The 24219-nt window shown below is 39.3% G+C and overlaps 1 protein-coding gene across 1 annotated transcript; it reads right to left on the bottom strand.

Annotated features, from left to right (window-relative positions):
- Positions 1 to 5118: 5118 nt before the first annotated feature.
- syt14a (synaptotagmin XIVa) lies at positions 5119 to 23840 on the bottom strand (the record flags this gene model as incomplete). The annotated part of the gene is made up of 8 exons (XM_026353909.1): positions 5119 to 7093; positions 9846 to 9902; positions 10495 to 10684; positions 11381 to 11830; positions 11911 to 12182; positions 17115 to 17342; positions 18827 to 18979; positions 23786 to 23840. Coding segments are annotated over 8 exons (1719 nt in total), but the record flags the coding sequence as incomplete, so codon positions are not given.
- Between the last annotated feature and the right edge of the window lie 379 nt (positions 23841 to 24219).

Here is a 24219-nt window from a genome sequence, read left to right as displayed (position 1 = left end):
CTCCTACTACTGCTGAGGAGTTCAGGCGCTGCTCGGAATTCCCCCCACCGTCTCGCTCATCACAAGTTGTGAGTGAACGGGCCGTATCATCTCATCGCTGTTTATATATATCTATATATTTAATCATCCTGTTATTTTCTTGGTCATATTGCTAGGCGCGACACTAGCCTATTTCCAGAGCCTACGATGAATATCTTCAAACTGCTTTATTAAATCACCAATTAAAAAAAGTAAACATTTCCTCTGAACGTTACATTGACAACCAACAACTCTTACTCCCGTTTGAAAAGCTAAAAACGAGAACATCTACTTACATCTGTAGCCAGCTATTGCTTTGAAAACCATGCTGAATCTAATATTTTCTTTCTTAATTGATTAAATGTATAAATATTCAACAAAGATCAAGAATAGCAGTAAATTAATACATTTGAGTTTTGTGCTGTATGAATGAATTAAAGGACAAAATGTTTCAGTCTGTTGATGTGTTTACAGGTATGCTTATTGTCACTAATATGGCCAAATATTACCAGTTTCACCACTGGCATGCGTAGGCCCTGCCTGTTTTCATTTCACTTTGTGTCCTGTATAATTAATAGCCCTTTGCCTGGGCATGTGCAGTGAATTTGCAATAGTCTTATTTCCGACAGCACTTCAAGGTGTCCTAACACATTTCTTTTAACGGGGTTGTGTGTTGGAGATCTGCTCTGCAGGGATGTGAGAGAGGAGGGAGCAAGCCCCTCTCATCTGTTATGCATTTCCCCTTTGATACAGCAGCAGCCACTGAATCTTATTTTCCAGCATTTCTCCCCCTGAGCGCTTTGTTCTGTGTTCAGCTGTGGAATGTGCTGGAGAACACAGTTAATTGTAAAAAGCTTCTATGTCTCATCTTGTTTTCTCTCTCTTTTGTGTTTTTTTTTTAACATGTATTTATTTATTTATTTATTTTTTCGCAATAGCTCTAACAACGCTGAAAGATTCAGGTTTGTGCAGAGATCACACAAAGCAGGGGTTGTCAGTCAGACGAACAGCACGTCCAAGTCCTTGCCATCTATTTATTATGTGTCTGGGTGATAAAATGTAGCTCATCTAACTGGAAACACTGCTCCTAAGTTCTTCCCAGCAAAAAAAAAAAACTAACAACAAAAAAAAAATCAGACAACAACAGATGTAATTTGGACCTGATCACATTTGGTATTTCCACTCCTGTACCTACAGTGAATGAACCCATAGTAAATAGACTAATCATTCAGGTCTCCAAACCATTTAGTCACAAAAATATTTGTCAGCCTCGCAGATGTCTTTACATTCACCTGCTAAGTAGCTCCTGCTCTCTGCAAGGCTCAGACGGTTTGTTGTACAGTCGCTACAGCCGCTCCACATACTGAAAGTCCTGCAGGTGATATAGGATCGATAGGAAGCAATGCAGCACTCATGCATACTATGAATTCTCAATGATTTCGGTTAATTCTTAGAAAAACAGTTCATTATTATCAATTTTGCCAAACAAGGCCAAATAGGCATTAAAATGCAATAATTGCTCCACCTGTTGGTTGTTTTATGGCAATGCGGAGATGTCCAACCTTATCAGTAACTGTATTGTGGATGTTCACCTGACTGAAAACACAGCCAGAAGCTCAGTGTCACAGTTGAAAAAAAGGCTCAACACTAAGTTACACTGTGTGAAAAGAGAAACCAGGTGTTAGTTCATATTAACATTAGTGATGTTGCTGTAGGGTAAATGTCAGTTTAATGAAACACAAGTGTGCTAAAAAAAAACTCCTCCAACACAAGCATGTTTTTTCTTTGTTTCTATTTTTTTTAACAATAATATCATCACATATAAATCCTTTCTATCATAAATCAATTTATAATACATTTTACAAATCAAACTCAGCCTGAAGTACAGAACTACACTTACAAACATTAAGACACTGTGACACATGGTTGCTGAGTGAAAAACGGTAAGGCATCGATGCCGTCTGTGGCATAGGTAGTTTCAAAACGAAAAGAAAAAAATATCACCAATTAAAACCAGCCTTAACAACCATAACTTTGCTCAAAATGGGTCAAGAAAATACAAGCAAAGGAAACAATATATAAATATGTGGTGAACACATCATGTGAAAGATTAGAAAAACAATCAAGGAGCAACATTAAACTGGGTTTGTGAAGCAGAAAAAGGCTAAAATTATTGTAACCTGTTAACTTAAAACATTTAAAACTGTGGGACAAATAGTTGTATGAGTATATGTACATGTGAGAAACGTCAGGCATTCAGCTTTTTTTTGAAGGGGTTTGACAAAAGCGTAGTATTAGCCATTCAGGCATTGCAGGCATTTTTAAATGCACACTCCTATTTTGACTGGCTCATAAATAATTAAATAAAACTAACATAATTACTAAAGACTACCTTTAATACATTTCACTAATCCATTAAAGCCAATAACTGCCTGAGGTCTGAAATCCAAGGACATGACCAAATACTGCGTTTACTGCAGTGGCCTTCAGCTGCTGCTTGTTTGCGGGCCTTCTGCCCTCAGTCCGGTCTTCAGTAAGTGACAGTGTGCTCTACTGGGTTGACATCAGTTGACTAATTTGACCACTGAAGAAAATCTTATTTCTTTACCATGAAAAGCTCTGGGTTATCATTACCCATCTGTAGTTTTACAGCATTTGGCTTAATGTAAGCAGATATTATAGCCCTATACACCTCAGAATTCATCCTGATAGTTTGATCAATAGTAAGGTCATCAACAAACACCAGTTAGCCCATTCCACTGGCAGCCATACAGTACATGCCCATGCCATAACACTGCCTCCACCATGTTTGACAGGTGATGTGTTATTTTTTGGATCATGAGTTGTTCCTTTCCTTGTTCATACATCTCTCTTCCCATCATTCTGGTACAAGTTAATCTTGGTTTCATCAGTCAAATGAATTATGTTCCAGAGGTGTTTAGACTTTGTAAGGTGTTTTCTGGCAAAGTCTAATTTAGCCTTTCTGTTCTTGAGCATTACCAGTGGTTTGCACCTTGTTGTGTACATTTATAGTCATGTCTTGACTGTAGTCTTGAGGTCAGGTCGAAGGTGGTCTTGACCTGACCAGATGTTGTAAAAGGCTTCTGTCTTCACCATGGACAGAACAGTATCAAGGGAACAGGCCACACCTGGCCATGCAACTGCTCGTCAGGCATTGGTTTTATTATTTATGAGCCACTGAAAATGGGAGTTTGTTTATGAAAATGTAATTCCTGAATGGTTAATGCCATGTTTGTCAAACCCTTAAATTAAAGCTGAAAGTCTTGACCCCTCCCACATCTTGAGTGATTCAATTCAATTCAATTTGGTGATGTAGATCATAATCATTTAATCATTTATGGACCTGAGTGTAAATATTAAGTAGTGACTAATTTTATTATTTTGGTTTTTAGTTGTTCTGCAAGATTTCAATCTTTTTGCAGTTCTTTTTACACAAAACCTGGTTTAAAAGATTTAATTACGCTGCTAAAACAATTTGCGGTGCTCTAATGAGGGTGTGTATGTTTTAAATAATTTTTTGTTACAAATCTTTTCAAGCATAATCAAACATTTTTTATATATTGTTGTTTGCCAAAAATGTTCCCCATTCATTTTTAAGGTAGAAATGCAAATTATCCATGAAAACCAACCATCTTCCTCGCTGATAATAATATAAAGTAGGGAGCTTGGCTGCCGTCAGACACTCACTGATAAAAAATTATCACGCTTCCTGCACGCCTCGTGTTGATTCAACAAGATCACTCCTCATTTTTGCAGGTTGTCAAATGGCGAGACATTGTAATTTCCTTAAGTAAAATCAAAAGCGCAAGGTTGTGATAAAATAACACTGACAAATTATAAGATGTATCGTACGCGTGCGACCGATCTTACTGTCACTCTTTCACATGGTGTGTTTCACTGTTGTGCTGTAAAGGCTGTGCTTTTGTTTCACACTGTTAGAAAGCATCAAAGCAGAAAAGTCTTGACAGATTGTTTTGAGATGAGCTCAGCTTGTGTCAGTCACATCCCTTTCTGGTTTTAGATAAGAGGATGTAAAAAAGACCAGGACTACAAGACACAAGCATGTTACTCTATTCTCTAAAACATAAATGAAAATAATAAAGAGTAGCAATCCTGAATAGTATTGCTCACAAAGCGGGGTAATATTTCATTCACTAATATCTATCTCGATCCCGTCATTGATACAAAAATAGATAAGAAACATTTACTATTTATAAAGTATATGGCAGACTATCAAGAATTTGGTTATTTTGTTATAAATATTGGTAAATAAATTCAGAAATTGTTACACCCAACATGAAAATGCAACAACTACCTATATTACGGCCCCCCCACACTTTTTTTATGCACCTGTCCAGTCTCACACACATGCGCACACACACGCACACACTGCACAAAGCTAGCTTTCACCACAATCACAGTCACAGCAAATAGTACATGTATTTCCTGCTGTCTGTAAAGTTGTCTGTAAAGTGTAAAATTGAAGTGAGAAAGTAGCCACGGCTAAAAATACAACCCGTCTGCCTGTAGACATTCTTCAGGTGTGACGATATACACGGTGCATCAGCGAGGTTGAGTGGTGCTGTACTGTGTGTGCTTTCGCTAATTATCGATGCAGCTCTTTGTGCTCTGAGGCTGTACAATATGTGTGTCTGTTTTTTAACTGGACCAACGATAAATATAGGATTTAAATAATGCACAAGGTCAGGGAGTGTGTGTATGAGTGGAGCCACAGCACTTTTATAGCACCAGAGCAGGTAAAAGGGAGCAACAGGTACATTTTCTTCTCACCTTGAGCTTTACAGCTGTGATATTTGCCCAGTTTAGTTTTATTCAAGAAATATCCATAAAAAATCTGCCTTAAATTTCTTTTGACATTCTGTGTGACTTTTGAATAGTTGATGGAAACTCAAGATCACAAAACCACCACAGTAACTACTACACTTCTCTATATATAACATATCTCAATCTGTCAGTGTTTCTGCAAACTGCTGTTTTCCAAAAATATCTGACAATGTGAAATGCTTATTTCTTCTGAGAGATCACTACTGAGTTTCATCTCAACATCAACCGTGACAGCGTCGCTGTCAGTGATGTCAGGTTATTTGTCATAAAGTTTATTTGCCTGACAAATGTGTCTAAAGTTATTTAGTTGTTGTTTTGCTTGCTTAAGTTGAGGTTCAGACAATGATGAGATGTTTTACCTCCGCTGTGTCAACTGAGAGTGTTTTGTAAAACTGGGAGAGTAGTCATTTTCACTCAGCTCCTCACATCAAATCTCTATAAGTTGTCTTAGCGTATATAAATCGGTCAGCACCCACTAAGCCTGCAAGTCTGAGTGCAAAAAAAATGTAAATTGCACTGAATTGTGTCAAATTAGACCTCAGCAAAATGATCAGCAACATTTACAACATGTTGAATTAACCTACAGTAACTTGTAACCATATTTAATCTAAGTGAAACATGTTCACTAATGACTAATGTTTCATATTTCCTGCCCAATAGTAATGATGTGGTTGTGATTACTATGATATGTGAAGTGTTTTGCATCAGCAGTAAAGGTAGTTTTATGTAGCCACACCTCTGAAAACAGACATCTGGAGAAATTCAAAGTGCAGTGAGACTGTGGACAAAACATGACACTGGTGCTGCCCAAACACCTACAGCACAGAACGTCTGGGTTAATCGCAGGCCACACACTAGTTGAAAAAACAATTGGGAGTTTGGAACAAAGAAAGCTTTCAGCTCCATTCAATCCAATAATGGTTTTGAACAGAAGCCATATGATTAAAGCCAACAGGAAGTCAGCTGGTTGGCCAGTACAAATTTTGGACACATTCTCTCTGGGTCCAAAAATACATGTGTGAGGAAGCCCACCAAGGCATTCCCAGCATTCACTGTATGCCCAGTGAGCTTACATAATAGGGTGTCATCTTTAAATCTAATATCCGTTTATGCATCCATGCTGCGATGTTTCCTGCTGTGACAAGGGCATGGTTTCAGTTAACTAGCTGGCTGGAAAAAAGCATTTAAACTGTTTTCTTTCCAACTGCAGTTGAGAAAAAGACATTATCCCGTATAGAGAGAGTGAGTGAGAAAATAAGAATACAGGTTTTCTCAGCTTTTAACAATAAAGGTGAAAACGACAAATGACAAACTAGAAAATGACTTAATGTGAGCATAGACGATTCACATTCTTGGCTTTAAAATTAACTTCTTTTAAATGTTTAACCATAAAATCCCTGACAAACTTGTAGAGACTGAGAATCAGAATCCAGACCAACGTTTCTGGATTTCTAATTTGAACTACTTTAAACTAGTAAGATTAGGGATCATTTTGCTGTCAGGTCGTTGACCTAGAGGTGTGGGTACACAAAATTATGAGAAAACAGCCAGCGTTTGAGAGAAAGGCATCACTTGTGCAGAAACAGAAAGGTCATTACAAGGCAACATATGACTATTACTATATCAAATTACTAACTATTACTAACCACTGATCAATATCTGTTTGTGATTTTACAAACAGTGCCATGTAAATGCTAAGCTATGCCAAGCTGAACACCTCGGAGTGCACACACGTGGGCCTTTCCTTTATCTTGATCACCACTGACCCTGGTTCACTGCAGGTCTGTCACACGACTCTTTCTCAGGTCAGCCTCTCCATTTCCTGGTCATCTCAGACCACCTCTGCTTTGTGCAGTGACCCTCGCCACATTTCTTCACTTACTCCTCTCTTGCTGTTAGGACTCCAACAAACTGTGCCAGTGGCAAACCTGCTGTCCTTTAGACTCTTTCATCTGAGTCCAGTGGGTGAGCTCCTCCTCTCCAGAACTGTTGAGGCCGAGTGAAATCCAACCAATCATCTCTTTGCGCTTCATGCTTCGCTTGTTGTACACAGAAAGGATGAGTGTGACGTCTGAAAGCTGGAACAGGGCTACTTGGAAGACAAACGTCTCTTTGTAGGTTGGATTGGGCTGGCCCCGACAGATGGATGTCTTGCACTTTGACATCTCGTGGCCCATGGAGTTCAGTAAAGTCAGCTTAACGTATGTATCTAAAACATAAACAGGTGTAATAGACAATCAGAGGAGAAATGATGTGAACCTTTTAATGTATTTATAAATGTATGCTTGACAGTGCTGAAAGACATTTACACTGTTTCCTGACTTGAGGAATGGCTCAACTGTGCAAAATCCTTATGTCTCACCAATTTATTCTTTTTGAATGAAAGCATTACAACCTGCTGCAGCTGTGTTTCGTCTGCAGCAAAGTATGACACATTTGTTAATGTCACTGCAGTTGATGTTTAAGATCATCACCACATAGGATACAGTTTTCTCCTGATCAAACACAAAGAGCAGCTGTGAGTGTTCCTGATAACAGAGAGCAAGAATTCAAAGGGTGCATGGAGCGTTAATTCAGTCTTGTTGCTATGCAACTGGTGTATGTCTAACGTGAAGAAGGGGATAATGTAGAAGATAAAAATGGACTAGGAAAAGTTTGTGATATGGCTGTCTGTGCTTATAGAGGACACAGAGACAAATGATAAAATTAATGTTCCTCATCAGGAAAGCTCGCCAGAAGCTGCTGTTATTTTCTCTGACTTTGACATAATGTCATTGCCGTGACACGCACACTGACTTTTAGAGCCCAGGGCAGTGTCCCATAACATGCTCAGTCCAAACCATGAGTCACACATCGTGCCTGCTGCGAAAATGCCAATGTTCAAAAACATATACTAAGTGGCTGTGCATAATTCAAGTATGCCATGACAATAATCTTTCAGATGAGGCCAAGAACATCAAGATCAAGATTATTCTAATCAAACAGAGAACATACTGTAATCTTTGGACATGTTTCACATTAGCAGCATCCAGAAATGTAGCAGTAGTAATGTTCTTATTAATCTCGGTCTGTGTGACTTCTCCCACCTTTTATTCCCCAGCTGATTTCATTCTATTCTAATGTAAATCAGTGCACATTCCCAATAATTCATTCCCAATAAATCTAATTCATTTAAACCCAAAGAGGAAAAAGGAAAAGGAAAAACACTGCCATTATCAAATGGTTCAGCCTTCAGTTTCCTCATTCTCTCTTCATTTCCATGCAGAAACCGAAGCCACAAATCCAGCTGAAAGTAAACGAGGCAAGACTGGCAATCACAATAGGTCTTTGAGAGTGTTTCGCCACTCGTCTACAACCATACTCCGTAATAATGCCATGTATTATGTTCCTGTCTAAGAGGGAGTATAAGGAATGAATTGCAGAGGCTTTCATGCTGTCGAGTGCCAGCTGCCTTCCAACGCCTAGCTCACCGCCTTGAATCACACATTCAGTTGCTCTCTTTGACATAAAAGCACAGTGAAAAAAATAGCCTTGATTTCTTTTTCGACTGCTGCTGAATGGGCTCTGTAGAGCCGTGAATGTCTTAAGTGGTCAGTAGCGGTGATGCATGGCTCGTTGGTATTGTTGCTGAATGAGAGGGGCTGTGACTGATGATTAACTTGACTCTTCGGCTTGGTACTGTTTTGAAATGATAGAAAAAGAGCTTTGAAATTGCTCCGCATCTTTCACTACGCTCCTTCCACTTTGTAAGACGCACAAAGTCAATCAAGGCCTTCATAAGGATTTTGCACAAAGATTTTTTTTCAGTGTTACCAGATGTGACTATTTTTGAAATGTAATTTGAAGACTACACAGTTTGTGGATAGGCTATTCAGGGAGGCACAAACAATATCAAAATCTGGCAGCTAGTGAATACAAGGAACATGGCAATTAATGGGAGGACAGTACAGTGTGTGTTTTAGATGAACATTTATGGAACTCTATCACAGGAGTGCTGTTTCTGTTTTGTGTGCTGTAAGCTGAGATAAAAATGACAAATTAAACCCAAAGCATGCCAGAGTGTGCTGTTTGAATCGAGCCAGCAGTCAATGACGCACAACATCTCCTTTTAGCTGGCCATCAGCCACCAAGCAAACTGGAGTGAGTGAGCATGAAAAGTGCGACTTCTGAGTGAAAACATGAAAGACCTCCAAGCATCACGGGCACAAACAAAAGAGAGACACATGACAAGCAGTAGAGAGTGGTAACATGGCTGCATGCATAACAATGTAGGGTGGTAACATGGCTGAATGCATAGCAAGACATTCAAAAATACAGGGAGAAAAGGTTACAACACGCAGTCACCTTCATGGATGAGTTGCACAACTTTAAAGAGTCAAGGAGTAAAAAATAGATATGTGCAGACGTAGACCCCATTGACTAAGTAATTATTTTTAATATTGCACCAGATTTTAAACAAACACAAATGTATTCTCTCTTTGCCGACAGTTAGATTAGAAGAACATTATCACTCTGTTGTCAGTTCACTAAATATGAAGCTACAATCTGTAGCTTAGCATAAAGACTCAAAACAGCTGGCCTGGTTAAATCTTGTCATTTTTATCCATTAAGAAATTCAATTAAGAAATTACCATTTTGCACTTTTATGAAGTTCATAAGCTGCGCTTTTTCCTGCTGCCAGCTGCAGGAATTTTCTGGGGTCTTCTCTGAACTAATGATTGAGGTCAAATAAACGCATCAGTGTTAAAAAGAAAGCACCTGACCATCCAGAATGATCACTATTTCTACTTAAAAATATTTACCATGAAAAATAAAATACCTGGTGCAAAATCTGAGGAAAAAGTAAATTATAGTTGCTGACATGGAAAATGCCTTGTGTTTCATACACCGCATCCATGAAGACAGTACAGCAAAGTTCAACACCGATAGCACCTCACTTTGTGACAGGAACAGAGACTCACCTCTGATAATATAAACCTGTCCACCTATCAAGTGTTTTAGACAACAGAACAGCCCATCTGACAACAAGGGTTGGACAGCAGTAAGAAAAACAACGGACCAAGATGTCAAAAAGGTATCAGGGTGAGAGAATTTCAGGTGCAGACATAACAGATGAAGATGCAAGGAAAGAGAAACAGGGTCAGAAGGCCAACAACATTGCACAAAGTTCAACAAGAGGCAGTTTTTGTTTGAACTTGCTGCTCCGATCCCTGCAAATTGACTGAGGAAAAGACCTGGCAATACAGGGAAAGGAGGTAAACCAGGGATCAAACCAGGGATCAAACCAGAGCAAAACTGAAAAGCAGGTTGTGCTGCTGAGATAGATGTGACTATCTCACATTTGGAGAAGTTACAAGGAGTGCACAGTTTCTCTATCCCTCATTTGAGCAAAAGAAAGCACACAGTTTAACAGTAAATGTAATAAATACAAACACATATTTTCACATACAGAAATGATTCTGTATTAAAATTGCATTATGGCTATCTAAACTCAAACTCTATACACAGGCTCAACTTGTCCTTTTCCATTCTATGTGAAAAATATCAAACTGTTTTACAGTTCACCGCTCCTTCCACAACTACTCAAAGAAAACGCTATAGAGTACTTACTGGGTGGCTTGTTGGCAGCCAGGTTTTTGAAATGTATGCCTTTGATGACCTCCACAGACAGACGTCCTGTTGTGGCGTTGTATACCAGCCCCACGAGGATCTCTGGTGTGGAAGTCTGACTGACGGACTGGAATGATGAGGCGCTTTCACTGCATGTCATATCTGAGAGGCTGACCTGGGATTCACCACCCTGAAAGTGTTTACAGACATTCAGAGAAAACCACTGGTATGTAGCAACAACAAAGACAACATACAGGGCAATATCAAGAATTCATCATGTGAATTTAAAGTTTTCTGTTTATTATCAACAGAATGCAATTTCACTTTCAATTGGATAACACTAATCAGTTATATCTGGCAAGTCACTTTTTGCTAAGCCTTTGATATTGCTACAGCAGTCAAGCTCTACATCTGAGATGCAGTGTAGCAAACATTGGAAGATTATAGTAATTTTTGAATTAATTGAATTAATTGAATTAATATCAGATGCACGCAAACACAAGCTATCTCATGTGTAGAAGCCAACCATAGATTTTTATGTGTGAACAAACACTATGTGAGTAAACATCAACATTAGCTCCAAAATCCATCTGCTTGTCCACCCGTTTGTGTTTCTCCTCACTTATCTGTAACCCAGAATGAATTACTGCTCCAGCATCTACATGTACAGTAATCCTAATGTAAACTACAGGAGGAAATGTTACAAAAAATACTGAATTCCAAGAAGATAGAAACTTTGACACAAGACCAGAACAGAGGCAACTCAAGATCTTAATATTCTGACATGCTGCAAAATATACATTTTGAAACTGCTCTCCAATAATATATAAGATCATTTAATGTTGAACAAGTGTTAGAAAGCCTACACCTGTTTGATCCTGCTTACCGGGAGAGCACAGCACGGGTCTAATATGACTGGCACAGACATTTTGCCCTGAAGGTTGAGCTTGGTGAGGTAGAACGCCTTTTCCCCAAGCACCTTCTCCTTCTTCATCCGCCGCATACTGTACAGGCGAAACCTGATGGCATAATTGCTGATCATCTCTGACTCCACATGGCTAAAGCGGAAGGTCTCTGTGAAGATGGGGCAGGGACCTCTCTGGATTCCAGTCTTGGCCCTCTGCTTCTTGGTGGGCAGAAGCACCAGGTGGACCTGCCAGGAGATGTTTCCAGTGCGTTTAAGAGGAGGAAGGTCAGTTACTGCCATGATGGTGACCGCCAGCTGCTGGTCTTCTGAGTCATAGTCAAACACCACATCCAGGGTCCCATATTTAGCAAGAGGATCTGTTTCATAACCCTTAGGGAGCAGTGCGGCTGATCCACGGGCTGACATGTCCTAAAGAAACCATCGAGAAGTTCAATGTACAAGAAAAAACTGTATAATTTTTTTGTTTTATCTTTTATCAGCGTCTTTACCTCTGGGCTGAGGACAGCAGTACTATCACTAGGTACATCCTCCTCATAGCCCTTGTTGAGGTAACTCTCGGTCTCGTGGACATCGCTGCCCTCGCTTGGACATTTGCCAAAGGACATGTGGGGACTGCCACTTGTATGGGACAGATCACACTTGGCATCGCCAAGGTCTGACAGTGTGCAGGACATCCGTGGAGAGCCATTCTCATCCTGATAGGGTGGTGGCTGAAGCTCATCCAATGGTGGTGTCCGTCTCATTCGCTGGATGCAGTTGGCTGGTCAGGAGGAAATGAGGATAGTTGGACAACCATGATGCACACAGAATTATCTATGTTGACAGTGTGGAAGCAACTCTGAAATCACCTGGAAAGATTTCTATGCAGCATCTGAACTGAAAGCAACTTCAAACTTATGTTGATGAATTGTATTGATTTTTTTAAAAGAAGACTGGGTGTCATTCTCAAATATACTAAAATAATATATAGTATAATATAATCTCAAATACTATTTTCAGCAGCAGTGTACGATAAAGGTGGAGAACTGGGTTTACAAAATTAACACTATAGATTATAAACATTGTAAAGCCTAAAACAACTGTAGGTAAAGCCCGTTTATTACAGGTTCTGCCCAGCCCCATGTAATGTTGTTTCATATTTTCTTTACGGAGGTGTTAAGTTAGTATATATATATATATATATACCACCAGCAGCTGCACTTCAATGGCAAACAATTATTCAGCTTCTTCTTTTGTGGTACTGGCACTGTTCATCTAATTCTTTAGCAGTGAGTCATACACTACTGTATGCTATTCATCACAGATTTCATTTTCACTCTGATAAATGGAGCTTACTCCATGTGTCCTCAAGAGCATAATGTGCTCTGTAAGAGGAATCTTTTGAATGCACAACCTAAATAAAATATCAGACATGCACCATTAAAAGACTGAACTCAATACTTTTTAATCTGCCACAGATTTCATGCCTCTCACCTTTCTAAATGATTCAGTTGCCTGCAAGGCAAAGAATAAGACTGTATTGAGTGTCTCTGTGCCACTTATAAAGAACCTTGAATATTGTTGTCAGCTGCATTCTCAAATCTGCCTCCCTTGTCCAATTTGGATTCACAAAAATTGAGCAGCTGATGGTAATACTCCCATAGGGACACTGACGAAGAGTGCTTTAAACCCAGTCTCCCACCAAAAGAAGAAAGAAAACAGAAGAAGAGGAAGAAAATAACTTGAAAAAAATCTTTTTCTTATGCTGTTGCCTAACTTTTGGAAAAAGCCAACACTATGACGTAATCCACTCCGGCTCATTGTTCCAGCTTTCTCCCAAGTTCTTGAAACTTTCACTCTTAATAATGTCAGTGAGACGCCACCTCAAAGTGGCACATATCAGTGGCAGGATAGCAGCAAAGGAGTTTTTAACTAAGTGTCATGGAGGGCTTGGTAAAAGGAGCAAATCCATTTTGAGCAGCTTTTTTCCTGCTGAGCCGGGGGCGGTGGAGTTGATGGAAGCTGCTGCGTAAAAGCACTACTCTTTTCTCGAGCCTGCTAATTGGGATGGTTACCATTCCCCCTCTTGTCTAACCCACCCTCCCCTCATAGAGTTTCAGCCCCCTGTGTACTGGCAGTCGCCTTGTTTTGCCTTCTTGTACCTCTGTGTGAGGAAGCAGTTTGAGCTTTGTGAATCTTGACTGTGAAACATTGTTATAAATATCTTCGGGGACAAATTGGATGAGCACTGCTTTAATGTCCTGACCACTACTGTGGAAGGATGGGACCTAACCTAACCTCTCACCCGGCTGACACGCTGTTTTACAAGACAATCGGTAGCTATCAATAATGCAAACAGTGAAAGCTCCAGCCTTGTTAACACAAGGCCAGTGTCAGTTCTATGGAACATGCTACTGCGTAATAAATGTTTCACCTTCCTATGATAAATGAAGCAGCACAACAGAAGTAAACTCAGACAAGTACTACTGAGAAATTGAGTGTACATATGCTCTACAGTGCACAGCCCATCTGAAGAGCTAGAAAATCCAGAAAACAAAAAGCTATCTGACTATGTGACTACCATGTTTATCATCTTAAGTTGTAATATGTATTTGCAACATTATATTCATCTTAATTTTTCATATCATCAGCCTGTGGATCCTGTCCAGAGTCTCAGCAGGTAACACAGAAGAGATTTGTGTGCAGTAGCAGAATATACACATTACAGCCCATTGTTACTGGCCTTTAGCTGTGTGAAATGCCACAGTGATCTGCTAAACAGTAGTTATCAACCCTTCAATTCACTACAGCACTGTACCAAAGAGAGCATAGAATAATTATCAATAAACCTGATTTTACTTTAGAAATCCAGCAACAAATAATACCATCCTCAGTGTCATCAAGTTGACTATAGTATCAATCAAATAAGCAGAATTGCTGTCAATTGCAGTGACATAAAAAAGGAAAAAAAGAGAGATAATACATTTATGTTTTCAGAGCTTCATACTCAGTCAAGCACAAGCAGTAGCAAGAGTGAAGACAAAATACTTGGTCAAAGCAGCAGAACATTTATGACAGCTTGTTGGAAATGAACCAAATAAAATGTTTTCTGAGAGTATATAAAATGGCCTTAAGGGAAACTTGGAAACCCTTAACTTTAAATAGTCATATTCTGTTTTGGAGAAAAATAGTGACCTGATGGTAGTGCCTCTATGAGGCTACGATGGCTTGCTATCCATGATTACTTGGTGAGAGAGAAAACCACAGCCATCAAAGCCTTACCACAGGGAGACAAATAATGAAGCTCTCGTACTTTGGAACAAAGTGCAGCCGTGGACAGGCAAAGTTTGCTGTTTCGATTTTAGAGAAAATAAAAATATGATAATCTACATTTCCTTCTCTGGATATGTCTTCTGTGCCCCTATTTTTATTTTACAGAAAGAAATCATTTACTTTCAACCTTGAATTTTTCTACTGTATGTAATCCTACCTTTAAGGGATTCTGAATCACAAAAATACAAGACTTTTTACAAAACTAATGCTGACAATATAAACCAAGCAGATTTTAAATTATGAAAATGACTCGAATCTCTGTCAGCTACTGTTACTAGTTCCAAAAAACAAAATGCCTTGAATGCAATGTGAGCGGCTTCTTAATAAAGTTGAATGATAGCTGTCATACATCCACCTCCACAGTCATACACATATTGGATTTAGTATTTATATGTTTGTGGCATTGTGCCATTATCTTCAGTAAGAAGCAGACGGATAGGAGGAAATATGTATAGTGAACAGCTGACATGAAGCTGAGACAGTGTTATATTACTGATTAATGATTTATTGTTGTGATTGTATAAAGCTATACAACTATTAGCACTAAAAACGTGATGAGATGTGATGCAACAAAATGAAAAAATATAGTCTTTTTGCCTCACAACCTTCCTCATCAAAGAAAGGTGCCTACATTACCCACAATACAACGTGAGCGAAAGGCTGGATATATTTGGAGCTGGAGAGATAAGAAGCAGGGTACAGAGGCCTGTAGGCTCACTGTCACTTTTTACAATGGCAGACAATGACTCAAATGATATCACTTTATCAGACTCTGTGCAGCTTGCTCCGGAGACAGAGATGAAATCTTTACAATATACTGTAATAGTATATACTGCATAGTATATTGTAGCTCATTTGCAGTTGCACTTGTGAAACTTGAGTAATCTAATTTTGTTCTGTTAGTGAACATCAGCTAATCAGTAATCTTCTGATACTTGAGATTCTGAGCTTATTCTCAGACTCACTAATCAGCCCCTAAAGTCTCAAAATCAAGAATCAGTGCTTCTGTGAGACAGAGATTAAATCATGCTGGTATGGTTCCATTTTTCACATACCCTTTAAGAAATAACTTAGTATTTTAAAAGTGTGTTTGACTTTAAGGAATTCTGTGCATGACTTCCAAATTGAAAATCTTTAAATATGATATGACCAATCAGCACTTGTTTACTCATCTGCTGCCAAGACTGAGGAACCCAGAGCCCATCTAGTGGCTAAGAGTCGCACAGTTTTTGCAGCACTTGCATAACAACAACCTTGTACAGTGTATTGCTTCTTTACTAATGAAGTCAGAAGCATGTCAAGCCCTATTTATCCCCTTAGCTACATATTCAAACATTGCTTTAAATAGACGGATTCAGACACTCGTCCTTGGAATCCTGTGCCTTATATAACCCAGTGCTGGTTCACATGTGATTTGCTGATTGAGGGCCTTGACAAAAATTAGTGTTGGTCCGTGAAAAGCACAGTCAGATATGAACATGTCTGATTTCTGTCTAAGGATGTTGAACAGAGACACCTTATATTTGCATCTGAGGGATTAGACCTTATTAAAACTACAGTAGTAGTACACTTCTGCAGGATAGTCTGTATGTGTTTATGTATTCCCCTAAATGTCAACCTATTTCTTAAAAATCTCAGTACACAGACTTCTAAAATGTGTTTCTCTTTGCAGTCTTTAATTCATTTCAGCATCATAAAATCTAAATACACGGGTCCAACACAATAAAAACCTCAGTATATCATATGATGTTTTTTAGGGTGCAGTTGAAGTGTGTGTAGCACTTTCGTAACGCCGGATAAATCAAGAGAACAAACTCCTAATGAATAAGAGAACAAAGTGACTGATCCAAATAGGTCAGCGCCTGTGTTCTCCTGTGACTTGGACTGTGTTGAAAAAACAGCTTTCCATCCACCACGGTAAACGCCTTGTGATGGCGAGTCTGGCAGATGGGAAACATAGATGTGTCAGAAGGAAAAAAGAGAAAGAAAAGTGTGAGGCTGCGGCTCTGTAGATTATGCAGACAGTTGACTGTTTCGCAACCCTCCCACGGAGAGTGTGCTGAACGGGAGTTTCGCTTTGATCACCTCTCTGGATTAACTGACTGTGTGCATCAGTGTGTACATTGCGTGTGGAGCACTTATGTTTGTTGGTATGATGGAGCTGCAGGAGAGACGGGTGCATGTGTTTCAAGCTTACTGTAGTGATAAGAAGGAAAGATTGGCGCTAATCTAAGTGCAGGTTTTGATTGTACAGTTGAAGCAGCCTTTGTGGATGTTCTTGGAAAAAAAAAAAACTCAAAGTGACTGTAAGGAGCAATAATCTAAAAACAATTTAGTACTAACAGAGAAGCACACTAGTTTTTTACAATACAGAACTTACCGTTGTCAGCTGACGCTTCACTGCTGTAGCCATCATAGTCAGCGGTCAGAGGGCTGTACTTCTGCCGGCTCTCCCAGCTGAAACATCCTGCATGTTTGACATTAGCTGCTGCCTTGCCTCCTCCCCGGAGGCCCTGGGAGCGGCTCACTGCTTCCTGATACTGACCCATGAGTTCATCCTCACTATCTGACGATGAGCCCTGCAGGTCAGCATCAGGGTAGGCCTTGTCTGTTTGGGGCAGAGAAACAGAGCCTGATTTTTATGCGATGTGCTGAGACTTTCACGCAAAGAGAGTTTGGCTGTTGCTGCAATCGGGTAGCCTGGCAGCATCTACTGGCACCAGTAGTGCATTGTTAAAATTGGTTTAAGAGTTACACAGATCTTGAAATTAAGTTCTGTAAGTTGTAGTTTTGACACTAGTGAACTATTCTGTTTTCTGATAATTTCATGCAGGAGTCATTCCTCCTGCAAATCTAGATTTTTTTTTGTTCAGATGCTCTGATTTGTTTTGCTCATTGTTATACAGTGACCTAATGTACTAATGGAATGTGTAATTATTTCCATCATATAGTGCAAACCTATAACATTTGTTATAAACAAAATCTTTACATTGGTGTGTAAATGTGTTGAACACATGATGTGGTCTTGATGACATGGTGAACACAATTTTAAAAATCCAGGACAGGCCTTTGGACTTGGAAAGTAAACATAGGCCTAAAATCTCCTCTATCTATCTGCCAATCACAGCCGGTCAGTTTTTCCCATAATGACCATCGTCCACTACTACGTTAAAACCACCAGGTGGTGTTAATGTTGCACCTCATCAGTGTACATGGTGCACAAAAACAAAACAGAGACACAAGGTCATTAAGTTCTTTAAGAATTATTACTAAGATATCTTATACTATTGCACTGAGATATAAGGGTCATCCCTGTTTAACAAAACAATTTGAATATGTTGTATTAGTCAATGTGTTACATACAGGATGTCACTGAAACACCAGTGGCAGCTTGACATTTGTTCCAGCAGGGAGCAGCAGAGCTCTAAAATGACTCCAACCAGAGCTGTGCTGTAATATTCCCCATACAAACTGTAATATCTTTCCAAATTGATTTTCCAAATTATGTCAGATTTAGGGTAGAAAGCCTAGAGTATCAAATATTTTGTACCTATTACAAACATGCTAAAAAATGTTTCAGCTTCTTTCTGTTGGGATTAAAGTGTTTTCATATTTAATAGACTGTTTGGAAGCAAAGAGATGTTTACATTAATCTAGTCACTGTGCAAAATGCTAATAAGGGAAAAAAAGAGACACCAAGAACAGCCGCTTGAACACTGCCTCACTCTCTTTATAACTGCATGTTTACCAGGTAGCTTCTCGGGCTAAAGCTGATTGCCTATGTGGACTTCCCTGGGGTCACCAACATTTTTGACACTGACATGACAAGTAAACAGCCCTACATCTGTCAGCAACAGTAATCCCCTCACAGGTTGAGAAAGGCCATAGCTGGTAAAATAAAAAAAACAAAGGCTTGAGTCTACCTTAGACTATTAGACTATTAAAAGTGGAATATATCTGCCACATCTGTGGCACAAATGAAATGATCCTATCTTCAATCTAGGTAATAAATTCATGAGTTTTGATCTAAGAAGTCAGAACCTGATCATGGTCTACCAGCAGCCACGATGATCATCATAAATCCAGACTTACCTTGCACCTCTGTGTTTTTCCTGAAGTCATCAAGGCACTGAAGGCTCCCTGGGTTCTCTAGTGCCAACTTGTTGTTGAGGTACCAGAACAGGAAGGTCATGAGGATGATGAAGAGCCCAATGGCTGTCAGAAACCCCAGCACCTCTGGAGAGACTGAAATAACAGAGAATCGAAATGACGTCAGTAGCTCGGTGTGGCTTTGGTGACGTTGGACAAGACACCAAAAACCCCATAGTAGCACAGATATGTACTGTCTGGCAGCTGTCCAACCACATTTTTCCCAAGGGAATTAATAAAGTATGTCATTATTATTATTCACAAGGCCACTTAAACATATGTGAAGAGTTCCATGCGCTCAGTTTGTGCTAAGCTAACTGGCTACTGGCTGCAGCTGGTAAGGATGCTTACATGCATGACTAGTCTCGCTGCTATAGCAGGTATGTTTAAATGTCAGACTACTATTTAAATTAGATTTTTTAGGTAAGCTAAAGACAACAGCAGCAAGGACACTGCTGCTGAAAATAATGTCTTGGTGACTAAAACACCATAAAAGAAATCATTGCATTTCCTGCCAACAGAAGCCAGACAATCTTTCAATAATATGAGTCAGTAATATTTGTGTATTTATCATTTCAAAATTAATTCATGTTCAAATGAAGTATGAGGTAGTTTTATGGTATTTTTATGGTTTTAATAGAACACTGAAGAGACACAGACACTCATCTAAGATTTATCTAAAGCTAAAGTGAGGTTTTCATGGGAGAGCACATACATAAAAAATCCATCTCACCATAATCTCACTTTCTACAAACATTAGTTCAAGACAAATGAGAAAGATGAGAGGAAAGTAGGGGGCATCTGGGAGAGATGGAAAACAAGTGCACGAAAGAGAGGGTTGCATCGCTGTAGAAACATAACCTGTTGGTTGCCACAGCAACAGGTTCAGGTGCAGCATCATTGGAGACAAAGAAGCGAGTCACATCTCATTATCTCAGTAGATATGGTTTGATTTAGAAAGAAAGACTGAATGCAGGACCAGTAAAACCCGAAAGAGATCTGTTAATGAAAACCAGCAGTTTTAACAGATGTAAGCCAGTTGCTGCTACTGAATCAACCATGTCATTTCAAAGTGATGTAAGCCTTTCAAACCAATAATTTAGTTTTCACTTTACAGACCTCTTAATAAAGGTCAGTGCTGTGACCTCCTGCAGCGTGTTCAGGAAATTAATTTGACATTTAACAGGATAAATAATCCTGCTCCAATCAGTGGCACAAAATACAGAACTCATTTGAGTTTTTTTTTGTGCAAAAAGCATGTCTCAATTTGTGCTTTATTTTTCTGGCACAATGAGAACTGGCTGAGGAAACCAAGAACAACAATCTTAGTCTCATTTGAAAATAGACATGAGATAAAAATCAGTGTGAAAGGAGCGTAACATCATTCCAGACAGCTGTCGCGTAAAAGCCAATATGCACACATTGTGCCTTGTTTTATGCTTCAGGGAAACACCGGAGAAATAATACATTAAAGCTTAGACATTTTGTGTAATTTGAAAAAGGAACTGCATGCTGTGGACTATGGAGCCATAACCATTTTTAGTGTAGTGGCTGGTAAAAATAAAACATTATGCAAGACATTTTATTCATTGTGACACACATGATTATTGTTGGTCGAACATTGCAAATGAACAGATAACTATTTATTTATTTTAAGCTACAGTCACAAAAATTACATAACACAACTGTTTCTAAAGACACTAGTGTAAATGGGACAGGATGTGATGTTGTGTGCTGCAGCATTGTTATGTTTTGTTAAATTTTGGTTTTGACTTTTTGCTACGGCCAATTAGTTTGCATGCTTTCAGACGAAGGTTTTAAAATCAGCATGAGATGTACTGACACATCAATATGACCTGGTCACAGGAACAGTGAGCAGGGCATTTGCCCTGACCGCCTGTCACACAGCTCACACTGTGGTTTCTGTTATTTATAATATATAATGCCTTAGCAATTAGTGTCACTGTGAGCAAACTGCAGGAGCAACTTTTGCATGTTTTCATTTTGTCATTGTTCATGGAGCATCAAGGCTGAAAGACGCTACAGATTTGGACTTAAGTTTTAAACTGTGTTCCTTCGAGTTTAGGTAAAATTCAAGTGTAGAAACCCTCTACATTTTAACACGCCTACAAACTCTGACATCTGCTCTGTAAGGAAAACAGAGAGCATGCTTTAACAATAACACTGCTACACATTAACAGCCAGACTCACTCTCTGACACCTAAAGACCAAGAAAAGAAATGTTACATAACCTACTGTGCACTCTTACTTCCAGCTTATGTTCGCCTTAACATTTTACCTTACAAAATGGTGTGTCTGACAAAGACTGCTTGAGTAATTGTCTATTCTCTCGGTTAAATTTAATGAGCCTGGATTACTGTTGGTTGCCCACAATGTTTGTTCACATGGTGTGCTGGGAGCAGGCGGCGTTATCCCATGGGAATGCTTGTCTGTTCACACTGTACCAGCTTCTCAGTGTTGACTGAATTATTCACAGCACAGATGGAGTGGGATCCTGCTCTGTCTAATTCCCCAACTGGCTCGAACGGGGAAAAGAAGATTCAATCACAGAAACCTACAGATAGTTTCTCTCTTTACTTTACACTTTGTGGCTTAATGCTACAACAGTGCTTTGTTATACAAACAAACTTCATATTCAAGCTTCATTCCTCTATTTTCCTCCCTTTACAACAACTCAATCGCTGAACATTGTTCCTCAGATATTTCTACAGAAAGCGCTGGTGCTGTAATACAGTGTAGGTGCTCCGTGGTGTAGGATGTCTAACACAATTTCTCACAATTTTCCTGTTTGTCTTACTTCACCAAATCAACTGGGCTCCATTAAAATACTGAGAATAGCCCTTAGATAATGTGTGGGGGACTGACTGATGACTCACAGGAAGATTAAACAATACCAGACTTTGTTACACAAGAAGCACGGGGAACAATAATGTTGGAACGAAAGCTTTTAATGGTTATAAAATGGTCTGCACATAATTGTAGGAGTTACTCTCTTTAGCGTTGGTGTTTGAAGTGGAATTTGGAGGGAAGAACCAAACACCATAAATAAAAAACTAAACTTCCCTGCTATCACTCAAAGGACAATTTTCAACTTGTTTCCCTCAGTTTGAGGAACACATGTACAGTATGTAAATGTTATTAAATTACCCTTTTCTTCGGCACCATGAAATGACACGTTGACGTGATAATACAGAAGGAGCAGCCCTGCATTTTAGTTTGAACCAATAATCTTGACAGTATTTCACCTGACATGTTGGTCTGAAATGACAGTAAGGTAGAAGCAATAATGACAATATTTATCATTTTATAACCCTGATCTAGAAAATCAAGGATTTACCTTCATCTGTTATTCAAACAAAAAGCCTTTTGACAGCTTGAGTGTGTCATCACGACAGTGAGAGCCAGTGTCTGTCTCAGCTGCTGTCCTTCAACACAGGGATTTCTGATCGTGGGTTATAAGATAAAGGATACATTGGAAAGACTACATCACTTAGCTATACCCCAGGAGGAATGAAAGGATGTTGCTGGGCCTGCTCAGCTGACCCTGTTGCCATAGTGACCTGACTCAGGTATGGGGGTAAGGTAATAGTAGTGTCCTAGCGTTAAATTACTAACGTTGCTGGTAATATTTAGGTGGTTGGAGTGGAGTTAAGGAAGTGTTTTGTTCACATGGAAACTGTTGTCATGTTGAATGTCAAAAAGCACAAAACCATCTCGAAACCACAAAGACACCCACACACTCAACAGGCAGCCCATAAGCACTCTCACCAACACTTCCATAAAAACTCCCACACGTGTTCAGACAATGCTCCAAAGCACAACAGCTACTGAGTAGCCACAAACCTGTTCACACATACACACACTTCTGGAATCAATCTCCAACAATCAAAAGATAAAAAGAAATGGGGCAACCCCAATTATTGAACACACAGACTAAAAAACACACACACGCTCTTACACAAACAGACCTATTCAGCTTGTCCATACACAGTGACAAGTACCCCCTCAATCCACTTGTGCATTTTTTAAGAGTCTCGTTTCCATGCAGAATGCCATTCCAAAGAGAGGCGCTGAGTACTCTGCATGGACATGAACAAGACTCAGTAGCTGCACTACCATCATGACCTTCATGTCTACTCACACTTAAGTAAAATGTGTATATCCAAATGTAGCAAATGATTACTTTGAAATTGCCCATACATGACGTAGCAGAGAGATGATACCACTCTCACATCTGTTAAATCTGAGGCTTTGGCTACTGAAGCACTAATCTAGCTTAGTTGAGCAGAAAGACTGAATGCAGGAAAAAAAAATGGCTTAGCTCTGTCGAAATGCAACGATATCTGTTTGCCAGCACATGTAGGCTATTTTATATGTTGTCTAATACATAGTTGTTTGATCTGTACATCTGTACATTTGATAGCTGTTTCAATTTAGCTTTTTGTTTAAATATTTCCATTTTATTCTACTTTATGGAAGAAAACATTGTACTTTTTACTCTACTGCACTTCTTTAACAGCTTTTCTTACATTTCAGATCAATATTTTATAGAAAGAAACATGAAGTATGTAAATAAATACCATGTTGATGCATCCTTGACAAGCCAACAAATAATTATATTATGGGTCTTATACTTGGATTTACTGACTTATTTACATATGAGAATTGACAGTCCCAATAAAACAATGTTAAACAGAACAAACAGAAGCTGGAACAAACACCACAGCTCAACGACAGTGAAGGCAGCATAACAGTGGAACAGAAGAACAAGGACAGGTTAACGGTGACAGTTTTACAGTGATATATGGTGATCGGGAAGATGGAGTGAGATGTGCAGTGTAGGGTCAAAGGTCAAACCCCCAGAGCTCTGATCTGCCCTACCTTTTCTGACGCAGACCAATTCATGTACTCCACAGTTACGCTCGCCACCTGGAAAGACAATGCAGTTTTAATGAGCCACAGTGTGATGGAGGTACACGACAGACAAAACAAACATCATGGGAAGACATTTAAATATGCTTAGACACGTTTCCAAAAAGGACAAGGACAACATAGACAGAAGACACTGACAGAGACTGGATGGTACAAGCTGGCTGCAAACATTCCCTACTTATAAACCGTCCAAAATGAATGACTGACTTAGATTTTTCTTGTCTTATGTCCCAGTATGACACTAATGAACTGTATACATGTATCTCCCCAAATGTTTTTAGAGCAGCTGATTGCAGATGTGTGTATTCTCCAGCTTGATTTGATCACATTAAGCACAACACAAACATTCAAATTATGTGTCCCTGGAACGATAAGACAAGCTA

Source organism: Anabas testudineus, chromosome 12 (genome assembly GCF_900324465.2).
Source record: "Anabas testudineus chromosome 12, fAnaTes1.2, whole genome shotgun sequence".
In the NCBI taxonomy this organism is placed as follows: domain Eukaryota; kingdom Metazoa; phylum Chordata; class Actinopteri; order Anabantiformes; family Anabantidae; genus Anabas; species Anabas testudineus.
The sequence above is the reverse complement of the archived record's forward strand: the minus strand, read 5'-3'. Positions and strand labels throughout refer to the sequence as shown.